We start from the raw sequence: 14,037 nt of genomic DNA on the forward strand, positions 1-14,037 counted from the left end.
GGGTGCATACAGGATAAATAGCGAGTCAGTTTTCCTGACTCCAGCCATCCTGGAAACATACTTTTCAGGGCCCTGACTACGTCCAGTAACTTGGAATCCTCCAAGTCCCAAGCAGCCGCAGGCACCACAATAGGTTGGTTCACATGAAAAACTGATACCACCTTAAGAAGGAATTGGGAACGAGTCCTCAATTCCGCCTTATCCATATAAAATACAGATAAGGGCTTTTGTATGACAAAGCCGCCAAATCTGATACACGCCTGGCCGACGCCACGGCCCACAGCATGACCACTTTCCACGTGAGGTATTGTAGCTCCACGGATTTAAGTGGCTCAACCCAATGCGACTTCAGGAAATCCAACACCACGTTGAGATCCCTCGGTGCCACTTGAGGCACAAACGGGGGCTGACTATGCAGCACTCCCTTAACAAAAGTCCGAACTTCAGGCAGTGAAGCCAATTCTATTTTGGAAGAAAATCGATAGAGCTGAAATCTGGACCTTCATGGAACCCAATTTTAGGCCCATAGTCACCTCTGACTGTAGGAAGTGCAGAAATCGACCCAGCTGAAATTTCTCCTTTGGGGCCTCCTGGCCTCACAGCACGCAACATATTTCCACCATATGCGGTGATAATGGTTTGCGTTCACTTCTTTCCTAGCTTTAAATAGCGTAGGGATAACTTCCTCCGGAATGCCCTTTTCCTTCAGGATCCGGCGTTCAACCGCCATGCCGTCAACGCAGCCGCGGTACGTCTTGGAACAGACAGGCCCCCTGCTGCAGCAGGTCCTGTCTGAGCGGCAGAGGCCATGGGTCCTCTGAGATCATTTCTTGGAGTTCTGGTTACCAAGCTCTTCTTGGCCAACCCGGAACAATGAGTATAGTTCTTACTCCTCTCCTTCTTCTTATTCTCATTACCCTGGGTAAGAGAGGCAGAGAAGGGAACACATACACCGACTGGTACACCCACGGTGTTACCAGAGCGTCCACAGCTATCGCCTGAGGGTCCCTTGACCTGGCGCAATATCTTTGTAGCTTTTTGTTGAGGCGGGACGCCATCATGTCCACCTGTGGCCTTTCCCAACGGTGTACAATCATTTGGAAAACTTCTGGATGAAGTCCCCACTCTCCCGGGTGGAGGTCGTGTCTTCTGAGAAAGTCTGCTTCTCAGTTGTCCACTCCGGGAATGAACACTGCTGACAGTGCTAACACATGATTTTCCGCCCATCGGAGAATCCTTGTGGCTTCTGCCATCGCCATCCTGCTTCTTGTGCCGCCCTGTCGGTTTACATGAGCGACCGCCGTGATGTTGTCTGACTGGATCAGCACCGGCCGGTGTTGAAGCAGGGGTCTAGCCTGACTTAGGGCATTGTAAATGGCCCTTAGTTCCAGAATATTTATGTGTAGGGAAGTCTCCTGACTTTTCCATAGCCTTGGAAGTTTCTTCCCTGTGTGACTGCCCCCCAGCCTCGAAGGCTGGCATCCGTGGTCACCAGGACACAGTCCTGTATGCCGAATCTGCGGCCCCCTAGAAGATGAGCACTCTGCAGCCACCACAACAGCGACACCCTGGCCCTTGGAGACAGGGTTATCCGCCGATGCATCTGAAGATGCGACCCGGACCACTTGTCCAACAGATCCCACTGGAAAATCCTTGCATGGGACCTGGCGAATGGAATTTCTTCGTAAGAAGCTACCATCCTTCCCAGGGCTCGCGTGCATTGATGCACCGACACCTGTATACGTATTAGGAGGTCTCTGTCTAGAGACGACAACTCCTTGGACTTCTCCTCCGGGAGAAACCCTTTTTATCCTGTTCTGTGTCCAGAACCATACCCAGGAACAGTAGACGCGTTGTAGGAACCAGCTGCGACTTTGGAATATTCAGAATCCAGCCGTGCTGTTGTAGCACTTCCCGAGATAGTGCTACTCCGCCGAACAACTGCTCCCTGGACCTCGCCTTTATAAGGAGATCGTCCAAGTACGGGATAATTATTTCGGCCATTACCTTGGTAAATACCTCTGTGCCGGGGACAGACCAACGGCACGTCTGGAATTGGTAATGACAATCCTGTACCACAATTTTGAGGTACTCCTGGTGAAGAGGGTAAATAGGGACATGCAGGTAAGCATCCTTGATGTCCAGTGATACCATGAAATTCTCCAGGCTTGCAATAATCGCCCTGAGCGATTCCACTTTGAACTTGAACCTTCGTATATAAGTGTTCAAGGCTTTCAATTTTAGAATGCGTCTCACCGAACCGTCTGGTTTCGGTACCACAACATTTTGGAATAGTAACCCCGGTCTTGTTGAAGGAGGGGTACCTTGATTTCACCTGCTGGAAGTACAGCTTGTGAATTGCCGCCAGTACTACCTTTCTCCGAGGGCAGCAGGCAAGGCTGATGTGAGGTAACGGCGAGGGGGAGTCGCCTCGAACTCCAGCCTGTATCCCTGTGATACTATTTGCAGAACCTAGGGATCCACCTGTGGGCAAGCCCACTGGTCCCTGAAGTTCCCGAGACGCGCCCCTACCGCACCTGTCTCCACCTGTGGAGCCCCAAAGTCATGCGGTGGACTCAGAGGAAGCGGGGGAAGATTTTTGATCATGGGAACTGGCTGCTGGTGCAGCTTTTTCCTTCTTCCCTTGTCTCTGTGCAGAAAGGAAGCGCCTTTGACCCGCTTGCTTTTCTGAAGCCGAAAGGACTGTACCTGAAAATACAGTGCTTTCTTAGGCTGTGAGGAAACTGGAGGTAAAAAAATTTCTTCACAGCTGTTGCTGTGGATACGAGGTCCCAGAGACCATCCCCAAACAATTCCTCACCCTTATAAGGCAGAATCTCCATGTGCCTTTTATAGGCAGCATCACCTGTCCACTGCCGGGTTTCTAATACCCTCCTGGCAGAATGGACATTGCATTAATTCTGGATGCCAGCCGGCAAATATCCCTCTGTGCATCCTTTATATATAAGACGACGTCTTTAATATGCTCTATGTTAGCAAACTATTATCCCTGTCTTAGAGTATTAATATTATCTGACTGGGTATCAGACCACGCTGCAGCAGCACTATTTATGCTGAGGCAATTGCAGGTCTCAGTATATATCCTGAGTGTGTATATACAGACTTCAGGATAGCCTCCTGCTTTTTATCAGCAGGCTCCTTCAAGGTGGCCGTATCCGAAGACGGCAGTGCCACCTTTTTGACAAACGTGTGAGCGCCTTATCCACCCTAAGGGATATCTCCCAACGTGACCTATCCTCTGGCGGGAAAGGGTACGCCATCAGTAACTTTTTAGAAATTACCAATTTTTTATCGGGGGAACCCACGCTACTTTACACACTTCATTCATTCATCTGATGGGGGAACAAAACACTGTCTGCTTTTTCTCCCCAAAAATAAAACCCCTTTTATGTGGTACTTGGGTTCATGTCAGAAATGCGTAACACATTTTTCATTGCCGAGATCATGTAACGGATGTTCCTAGTGGATTGTGTATATGTCTCAACCTCGTCGACACTGGAGTCAGACTCCGTGTCGACATCTGTGTCTGCCATCTGAGGTAACTGGCGCTTTTTTTAAGCCCCTGATGGCCTTTGAGACGCCTGGGCAGGCGCGGGCTGAGAAGCCGGCTGTCCCACAGCTGTTTTACGTCATCCAGCCTTCTATGTAAGGAGTTGACATTGTCGGTTAATACCTTCCACCTATCCATCCACTCTGGTGTCGGCCCCACAGGGGGCGACATCCCATTTATCGTCCTCTGCTCCACCTCCACGTAACCTTCCTCACCCCACATGTCGACACAGCCGTACCGACACACAGCACACACACAGGGAATGCTCTGACTGAGGACAGGACCCCACAAAGTCCTTTGGGGAGACAGAGAGAGAGTATGCCAGCACACACCAGAGCGCTATATGATGCAGGGATTAACACTATAACTGAGTGATTTTCCCCCCAATAGCTGCTTGTATAAACAATATTGCGCCTAAATTTAGTGCCCCCCCTCTCTTTTTAACCCTTTGAGCCTGAAAACTACAGGGGAGAGCCTGGGGAGCTGTCTTCCAGCTGCACTGTGAAGAGAAAATGGCGCCAGTGTGCTGAGGGAGATAGCTCCGCCCCTTTTTCGCTGACTTTTCTCCCGCTTTTTTATGGATTCTGGCAGGGGTATTTATCACATATATAGCCTCTGGGGCTATATATTGTGATGATTTTGCCAGGCAAGGTGTTTATATTGCTGCTCAGGGCGCCCCCCCCCAGCGACCTGCACCCATCAGTGACCGGAGTGTGAGGTGTGCATGAGGAGCAATGGCGCACAGCTGCAGTGCTGTGCGCTACCTTGGTGAAGACTGAAGTCTACTGCCGCCGATTTTCCGGAACACTTCTTGCTTCTGGCTCTGTAAGGGGGGCGGCGGCGCGGCTCCGGGACCGAACATCAATGGCCGGTTCCATGCGGTCGATCCCTCTGGAGCTAATGGTGTCCAGTAGCCTAAGAAGCCCAAGCTACCACCAGTTAGGTAGGTTCGCTTCTTCTCCCCTTAGTCCCTCGCTGCAGTGAGTCTGTTGCCAGCAGATCTCACTGTAAAATAAAAAACCTAAAATATACTTTCTTTCTAGGAGCTCAGGAGAGCCCCTAGTGTGCATCTAGCTCAGCCGGGCACAAGAATCTAACTGAGGTCTGGAGGAGGGTCTTGGTGGGAGGAGCCAGTGCACACCAGGTAGTCCTAAAGCTTTCTTTAGTTGTGCCCAGTCTCCTGCAGAGCCGCTAATCCCCATGGTCCTTACGGAGTCCCAGCATCCACTTAGGACGTCAGAGAAATTAAGTTTAAACCGGCTATTGAGGGAAACAACGTGTCTCATTATTCACATGAACACTGTACTACCCCATTGATTTATACTTTGCATGTAGTTTGTAGCATATCAAGTGTAAGCAATTAGCTTTATACATTTAACAAACAAGTAGATTTTGCCAAACTAAAACACAGTGGGGCAGATGTACTAGAGAAGGGTAGCGTCTAGTTACCCTTCGTGGAGAGGACCTTTCCCATAAGCCACTGGGTCCATGTCACCAACTATTTGGAATAGTAACCTGTGGAGAGCGAAGCGGAGCGAGACACCGAGCCCGAAGCGTAGCGAGCGAAACGACCCCACAAGGGTACAATGGTGCATAAATAAAACAAAATAACCTCAAACAAATGGAGAATGGATAAATCATTAAAGCACTGTAAGGGAGGAAGTTCTCTACTGCCCTCTCATGCTGTCACTTCATTGTCCTGATCACGAAGGGAACATAGACACAACCGATGTACTAAGCCTTGGAGAGAGATAAAGTGCCAGCCAATCAGGTCCTAATTGCCATGTTACAGGCTGTGTCTGAAAATGACAGACGCTTAGTTGGTACTTTATCTCTCCCCAAGGCTTAGTACATTTATCACCAGATACTAATATGGGTAGAAAAGAGAATAGAAATATAAAAAAAGAAGGATAACCCGATATGGGCGCATTATATAAGGAACAGTAATAACAAGACCCAATTACATCAAGTGAGCGCCCCCTCACACACCTTCACTCTCTGGGCCTCGTTGATGCTCTGCTGGTAGCTGCCAATATAAAACCAATTTTTTACATCAAACAGTTCGTCCACTTCCCCCTGAGTTGCCATCGCTGAGCCGGACACGTCACCCGCCAGCAGCAGTAGCAGCCCCTGACACTCACTTCCGCCCGATCCAGCGAGCACCCTACACATGCGCACACGACGCAGCCTGCGTGATGGGCCGGAGTACGGGCGCTCACCCTCCCCCAGTGGCATCGCAGATCATCGCCCCGCCCAGGTTGTGACCGGCTGACGAGTTAGCACCTGCGCCGGAAGTGTCAGTGAGAGTCACGCGTGTGTACTACCTGGTAGTCCGTATCATGGAGGAATTCACAGATTTAGGTCTGTCGCAGTGGCTGATCCAGCAGTGCAAGCAGATGGGGGTGTGTAGGCCCACCCCGGTACAGGAGAACTGCATTCCGCCCATCCTGAGCGGTACGTGCTTGGGGTTATAGCCAGAGTGCGGTGTGACCTCAAGCTGTTCCTCTTCTGTAGCTGCCCAGGTGACAGGGAATTGTGTGTGTTTATACACACCTCCCGACATGACCCTCTCCAGAAGAGACACAATGCTCTGCTTCTGGACTTTTAATGTATGATTGCTGGCACCTGTGTTTAACAGGGTAATGGATAAGAAAGGTGTTTCAGCACAGGTGATGGCAATCATACATTAAGAGGGAAGTGCAGGAGCAGAGCATTCTGTCCCTCCAGAAGAGGGCATACCTCCCAACATGACCCTCTCCAGGAGGGACACAATGCTCTGCTTCTGGACTTTTCCTTAATTTATGATTGCCAACACCTGTTTTGAACAGGTAAATGGATAAGAAAAGGTGTTTCAGCACAGGTGAGGGCAATCATAAATTAAGAGAAAAGTCCAGGAGCAGAGCATTGTGTCCCTCCTGGAGAGGGTCATGTTGGGAGGTATGCGTGTGTGATGTGCGTCTCCCTGTCTATGCGTATTCTCATGGCTTCATGCATTACATGTGATTATGAGGAGTAGAGCCTGGTACACATGAGGCGATTTCAGCCTAAAAAATAATAACAATATAAATGCTGTTATCGTTTATTTTTAGTCTGAAATCATCCAGTGTGTATGGGGGTAATATTGGTGAACGATACACACTTCCGCACATTGTTCAGCGATCACCAATATTGAGCTGACATGCAACTCCAACCGTCAATTTCGAGCTGAGCTGCATGTCCCGGAATGCCGGCGGTGACGTCACTGATCGCTATCGTTGAATGATAAAGTCCAGTGTGCACGTGCTATATCGTTGAACGCCAGCATTTCAGCACCGCCCGGTGTGTAATCTGCTTTACGCACCCACCTCACTAAGGGGTCTATTCATGAAGCAGTGAAAAGAGTGGAGAATTGAGCCTCTTGAGATGTTGCCCATGGCAACCAATCAGCTGCTCCGTACAATTGTGTAGTAAATTATAAATGTTACTGCAATGCTGATTGGTTGCCATGGGCAACTTCTTCTCTAGCTCACTTCTCTACCAATTTCAATGCTTCATGAATAGATGAATAGACCCCTCAATGTTAATTCTAAGTAAGTGATCAATTCAACTATCTTGCCCCACAACACAGCTATATGCTGCACTTACAGCAGCCCCAAGGGCTGCGTAGAAAAATCAGCAAGTCCAGGGCAAGATTGGGCTCGAGGGGCAGTGTTCTGCTGCCATTGTCAGCGTATCTACGCCAGGTGCTACAGCAACTTATCCCTAATTGAATTGAACCCCAAGTAGAGTAACTAGCCATGATAGAAAATGTAGTACCACAAGGTCCACAGGGACTGTTATGACCACAAAGTGTCTACTCTCTGCTTGGTAATCATTCTGAAGTGCTGGAAACCATGGGGCTGATGTATCAGCTTTTCTATCGCCTGTACTTGATAAATTGTACCATGGTTCTGATTGTCCACTTCTTTTATTGCTTGATATTATACATCAACACCATCATGTGTCTAACTAATCACCTTCTACTTTTACCCATAAGCAGTGTACAGTACTTAGGGGCATATCTAATTAGGCATGGGGTTAAGCTCTGGGTTTTTTGTCTGAAGCTATTCAACTATTTATAATTTCTCTGACGTCCTAAGTGGATGCTGGGGACTCCGTCAGGACCATGGGGATTAGCGGCTCCGCAGGAGACAGGGCACAAAACTAAAGCTTTAGGATCAGGTGGTGTGTACTGGCTCCTCCCCCTATGACCCTCCTCCAAGCCTCAGTTAGGTTTTTGTGCCCGTCCGAGCAGGGTGCAATCTAGGTGGCTCTCTTAAGGAGCTGCTTAGAAAAAGTTTTTAGGTTTATTATTTTCAGTGAGTCCTGCTGGCAACAGGCTTACTGCATCGAGGGACTTAGGGGAGAGAAGTTCAACTCACCTGCGTGCAGGATGGATTGGCTTCTTAGGCTACTGGACACCATTAGCTCCAGAGGGAGTCGGAACACAGGTCTCACCCTGGGGTTCGTCCCGGAGCCGCGCCGCCGACCCCCCTTGCAGATGCTGAAGATTGAAGGTCCAGAAACCGGCGGCAGAAGGCTCTTCAGTCTTCTTGAAGGTAGCGCACAGCACTGCAGCTGTGCGCCATTGTTTGTCACACACTTCTCACCAACGGTCACGGAGGGTGCAGGGCAGCAATGTAAATACCTTTTATGGCTAAAAAATACATCACATATAGCCCTTGAGGCTATATGGATGTATTTAACCCCTGCCAGATATTACAAACTACGGGAGAAAAGCCCGCCGGAATAGGGGGCGGGGCTTATTCTCCTCAGCACACAGCGCCATTTTCCTGCTCAGCTCCGCTGTGAGGAAGGCTCCCAGGACTCTCCCCTGCACTGCACTACAGAAACAGGGTAAAACAGAGAGGGGGGGCACTTTTTATGGCGATATTTTATATATTTAAGCTGCTATAAGGATACAACACTTATATGAGGTTGTTCCCATATATATTATAGCGCTTGGGTGTGTGCTGGCAAACTCTCCCTCTGTCTCCCCAAAGGGCTAGTGGGGTCCTGTCTTCGATAAGAGCATTCCCTGTGTGTCTGCTGTGGGTCGGTACGTGTGTGTCGACATGTATGAGGACGATGTTGGTGTGGAGGCAGAGCAATTGCCGGTAATGGTGATGTCACCCCCCAGGGAGTCGACACCGGAATGGATGGCTTTGTTTATGGAATTACGTGATAATGTCAGCACATTACAAAAATCAGTTGACGACATGAGACGGCCGGAAAACCAGTTGGTACCTGCCCAGGCGTCTCAGACACCATCAGGGGCTGTAAAACGCCCTTTACCTCAGTCGGTCGACACAGACCCAGACACGGACACTGAATCTAGTGTCGACGGTGAAGAAACAAACGTATTTTCAAGTAGAGCCACACGTTATATGATCACGGCAATGAAGGAGGCTTTGCATATCTCTGATACTGCAAGTACCACAAAAAGGGGTATTATGTGGGGGTGAAAAAACTACCTGTAGTTTTTCCTGAATCAGAGGAATTGAATGATGTATGTGATGAAGCGTGGGTTAACCCAGATAGAAAAGTGCTAATTTCAAAAAAGTTATTGGCATTATACCCTTTCCCGCCAGAGGTTAGGGCGCGCTGGGAAACACCCCCTAGGGTGGATAAGGCGCTCACACGCTTATCAAAACAAGTGGCGTTACCGTCTCCTGATACGGCCGCCCTCAAGGATCCAGCTGATAGGAGGCTGGAAACTACCCTAAAGAGTATATACACACATACTGGTGTTATACTGCGACCAGCCATCGCCTCAGCCTGGATGTGCAGTGCTGGGGTGGTCTGGTCGGATTCCCTGACTAAAAATATTGATACCCTGGATAGGGACAGTATTTTATTGACTATAGAGCAATTAAAGGATGCTTTTCTTTATATGCGAGATGCTCAGAGGGATATTTGCACTCTGGCATCGAGAGTAAGTGCGATGTCCATATCTGCCAGAAGAAGTTTATGGACGCGACAGTGGTCAGGTGATGCGGATTCCAAACGACATATGGAAGTATTGCCGTATAAAGGGGAGGAATTATTTGGCGTAGGTCTATCGGATCTGGTGGCCACGGCAACTGCCGGAAAATCCACCTTTTTACCTCAGACCCCCTCCCAACAGAAAAAGACACCGTATTTTCAGCCGCAGTCCTTTCGGTCCTATAAGAACAAGAGGGCAAAAGGACAGTCATATCTGCCCCGAGGCAGAGGAAAGGGTAAGAGAGGGCAGCAAGCAGCCCCTGCCCAGGAACAGAAGCCCTCCCAGGGTTCTGCAAAGCCCTCAGCATGACGCTGGGGCTGTACAAGCGGACTCAGGAGCGGTGGGGGGTCGACTCAGGAATTTCAGCGCACAGTGGGCTTGCTCACAGGTGGACCCTTGGATCCTGCAGGTAGTATCTCAGGGTTACAGGTTGGAATTCGAGAAGTCTCCCCCTCGCCGGTTCCTAAAGTCTGCTTTGCCAACGTCTCCCTCAGACAGGGCGACGGTATTGGAAGCCATTCACAAGCTGTTTTCTCAGCAGGTGATAGTCATGGTACCCCTCCTACAACAGGGAAAGGGGTATTACTCCACGCTATTTGTGGTACCGAAGCCGGACGGCTCGGTAAGACCTATTCTAAATCTGAAATCTTTGAACCTGTACATACAAAAATTCAAGTTCAAGATGGAATCACTCAGAGCAGTGATAGCGAATCTGGAAGAAGGGGACTTTATGGTGTCCCTGGACATAAAGGATGCTTACCTGCTTGTCCCAATTTGCCCTTCACATCAAGGGTACCTCAGGTTCGTGGTGCAAAACTGTCATTATCAGTTTCAGACGCTGCCGTTTGGATTGTCCACGGCACCTCGGGTCTTTACCAAGGTAATGGCCGAAATGATGTTTCTTCTGCGAAGAAGAGGCGTATTAATTATCCCTTACTTGGACGATCTCCTGATAAGGGCAAGGTCCAGAGAACAGCTGGAGGACGGAGTAGCACTAACCCAAGTAGTGCTGTACAACACGGGTGGATTCTGAATTTTCCAAAATCTCAGTTGACCCCGACAACACGTCTGCTGTTCCTGGGAATGATTCTGGACACGGTTCAGAAAAAGGTGTTTCTTCCGGAGGAGAAAGCCAAGGAGTTTTCTCTAACGTCCTAAGTGGATGCTGGGGACTCCGTCAGGACCATGGGGTTTAGCGGCTCCGCAGGAGACAGGGCACAATAATAAAAGCTTTAGGATCAGGTGGTGTGCACTGGCTCCTCCCCCTATGACCCTCCTCCAAGCCTCAGTTAGATTTTTGTGCCCGGCCGAGAAGGGTGCAATCTAGGTGGCTCTCCTGAGCTGCTTAGAATAAAAGTTTAAGTTAGGTTTTTTATTTTCAGTGAGTCCTGCTGGCAACAGGCTCACTGCTACGAGGGACTTAGGGGAGAGAAGTAAACTCACCTGCGTGCAGGATGGATTTGCTTCTTAGGCTACTGGACACCATTAGCTCCAGAGGGAGTCGGAACACAGGTCTCACCCTGGGGTTCGTCCCGGAGCCGCGCCGCCGACCCCCCTTGCAGATGCTGAAGATTGAAGGTCCAGAAACCGGCGGCAGAAGGCTCTTCAGTCTTCTTGAAGGTAGCGCACAGCACTGCAGCTGTGCGCCATTGTTTGTCACACACTTCTCACCAACGGTCACGGAGGGTGCAGGGCAGCAATGTAAATACCTTTTATGGCTAAAAAATACATCACATATAGCCCTTGAGGCTATATGGATGTATTTAACCCCTGCCAGATATTACAAACTACGGGAGAAAAGCCCGCCGGAATAGGGGGCGGGGCTTATTCTCCTCAGCACACAGCGCCATTTTCCTGCTCAGCTCCGCTGTGAGGAAGGCTCCCAGGACTCTCCCCTGCACTGCACTACAGAAACAGGGTAAAACAGAGAGGGGGGGCACTTTTTATGGCGATATTTTATATATTTAAGCTGCTATAAGGATACAACACTTATATGAGGTTGTTCCCATATATATTATAGCGCTTGGGTGTGTGCTGGCAAACTCTCCCTCTGTCTCCCCAAAGGGCTAGTGGGGTCCTGTCTTCGATAAGAGCATTCCCTGTGTGTCTGCTGTGGGTCGGTACGTGTGTGTCGACATGTATGAGGACGATGTTGGTGTGGAGGCAGAGCAATTGCCGGTAATGGTGATGTCACCCCCCAGGGAGTCGACACCGGAATGGATGGCTTTGTTTATGGAATTACGTGATAATGTCAGCACATTACAAAAATCAGTTGACGACATGAGACGGCCGGAAAACCAGTTGGTACCTGCCCAGGCGTCTCAGACACCATCAGGGGCTGTAAAACGCCCTTTACCTCAGTCGGTCGACACAGACCCAGACACGGACACTGAATCTAGTGTCGACGGTGAAGAAACAAACGTATTTTCAAGTAGAGCCACACGTTATATGATCACGGCAATGAAGGAGGCTTTGCATATCTCTGATACTGCAAGTACCACAAAAAGGGGTATTATGTGGGGGTGAAAAAACTACCTGTAGTTTTTCCTGAATCAGAGGAATTGAATGATGTATGTGATGAAGCGTGGGTTAACCCAGATAGAAAAGTGCTAATTTCAAAAAAGTTATTGGCATTATACCCTTTCCCGCCAGAGGTTAGGGCGCGCTGGGAAACACCCCCTAGGGTGGATAAGGCGCTCACACGCTTATCAAAACAAGTGGCGTTACCGTCTCCTGATACGGCCGCCCTCAAGGATCCAGCTGATAGGAGGCTGGAAACTACCCTAAAGAGTATATACACACATACTGGTGTTATACTGCGACCAGCCATCGCCTCAGCCTGGATGTGCAGTGCTGGGGTGGTCTGGTCGGATTCCCTGACTAAAAATATTGATACCCTGGATAGGGACAGTATTTTATTGACTATAGAGCAATTAAAGGATGCTTTTCTTTATATGCGAGATGCTCAGAGGGATATTTGCACTCTGGCATCGAGAGTAAGTGCGATGTCCATATCTGCCAGAAGAAGTTTATGGACGCGACAGTGGTCAGGTGATGCGGATTCCAAACGACATATGGAAGTATTGCCGTATAAAGGGGAGGAATTATTTGGCGTAGGTCTATCGGATCTGGTGGCCACGGCAACTGCCGGAAAATCCACCTTTTTACCTCAGACCCCCTCCCAACAGAAAAAGACACCGTATTTTCAGCCGCAGTCCTTTCGGTCCTATAAGAACAAGAGGGCAAAAGGACAGTCATATCTGCCCCGAGGCAGAGGAAAGGGTAAGAGAGGGCAGCAAGCAGCCCCTGCCCAGGAACAGAAGCCCTCCCAGGGTTCTGCAAAGCCCTCAGCATGACGCTGGGGCTGTACAAGCGGACTCAGGAGCGGTGGGGGGTCGACTCAGGAATTTCAGCGCACAGTGGGCTTGCTCACAGGTGGACCCTTGGATCCTGCAGGTAGTATCTCAGGGTTACAGGTTGGAATTCGAGAAGTCTCCCCCTCGCCGGTTCCTAAAGTCTGCTTTGCCAACGTCTCCCTCAGACAGGGCGACGGTATTGGAAGCCATTCACAAGCTGTTTTCTCAGCAGGTGATAGTCATGGTACCCCTCCTACAACAGGGAAAGGGGTATTACTCCACGCTATTTGTGGTACCGAAGCCGGACGGCTCGGTAAGACCTATTCTAAATCTGAAATCTTTGAACCTGTACATACAAAAATTCAAGTTCAAGATGGAATCACTCAGAGCAGTGATAGCGAATCTGGAAGAAGGGGACTTTATGGTGTCCCTGGACATAAAGGATGCTTACCTGCTTGTCCCAATTTGCCCTTCACATCAAGGGTACCTCAGGTTCGTGGTGCAAAACTGTCATTATCAGTTTCAGACGCTGCCGTTTGGATTGTCCACGGCACCTCGGGTCTTTACCAAGGTAATGGCCGAAATGATGTTTCTTCTGCGAAGAAGAGGCGTATTAATTATCCCTTACTTGGACGATCTCCTGATAAGGGCAAGGTCCAGAGAACAGCTGGAGGACGGAGTAGCACTAACCCAAGTAGTGCTGTACAACACGGGTGGATTCTGAATTTTCCAAAATCTCAGTTGACCCCGACAACACGTCTGCTGTTCCTGGGAATGATTCTGGACACGGTTCAGAAAAAGGTGTTTCTTCCGGAGGAGAAAGCCAAGGAGTTTTCTCTAACGTCCTAAGTGGATGCTGGGGACTCCGTCAGGACCATGGGGTTTAGCGGCTCCGCAGGAGACAGGGCACAATAATAAAAGCTTTAGGATCAGGTGGTGTGCACTGGCTCCTCCCCCTATGACCCTCCTCCAAGCCTCAGTTAGATTTTTGTGCCCGGCCGAGAAGGGTGCAATCTAGGTGGCTCTCCTGAGCTGCTTAGAATAAAAGTTTAAGTTAGGTTTTTTATTTTCAGTGAGTCCTGCTGGCAACAGGCTCACTGCTACGA

At 49.5% G+C, this 14,037-nt stretch overlaps 2 protein-coding genes across 3 annotated transcripts in view; one reads left to right on the top strand and one right to left on the bottom strand.

Annotated features, from left to right (window-relative positions):
• The window catches only part of COPE (COPI coat complex subunit epsilon), a 79,505-nt gene extending 73,699 nt beyond the window's left edge, over positions 1-5,806 (bottom strand). Inside the window, exon 1 of the mRNA XM_063914537.1 lies at positions 5,561-5,806. Coding sequence (XP_063770607.1) covers positions 5,561-5,806 — 246 coding nt within the window. The remainder of the gene's footprint in view (positions 1-5,560) is intronic.
• Position 5,807: 1 nt separating this feature from the next.
• The window catches only part of DDX49 (DEAD-box helicase 49), an 86,475-nt gene continuing 78,245 nt past the window's right edge, over positions 5,808-14,037 (top strand). The window contains exon 1 of one of the 2 annotated variants that reach the window (XM_063914536.1): positions 5,808-5,932. In XM_063914536.1, the coding sequence (XP_063770606.1) occupies positions 5,911-5,932 (22 nt within the window). In that variant the 5' untranslated portion in view covers positions 5,808-5,910. Of the gene's footprint in view, positions 6,026-14,037 lie in introns of both variants that reach the window. The other variant, XM_063914535.1, reaches the window with a different exon arrangement.

This window comes from Pseudophryne corroboree, chromosome 1 (assembly GCF_028390025.1).
Source record: "Pseudophryne corroboree isolate aPseCor3 chromosome 1, aPseCor3.hap2, whole genome shotgun sequence".
NCBI classification, from domain to species: domain Eukaryota; kingdom Metazoa; phylum Chordata; class Amphibia; order Anura; family Myobatrachidae; genus Pseudophryne; species Pseudophryne corroboree.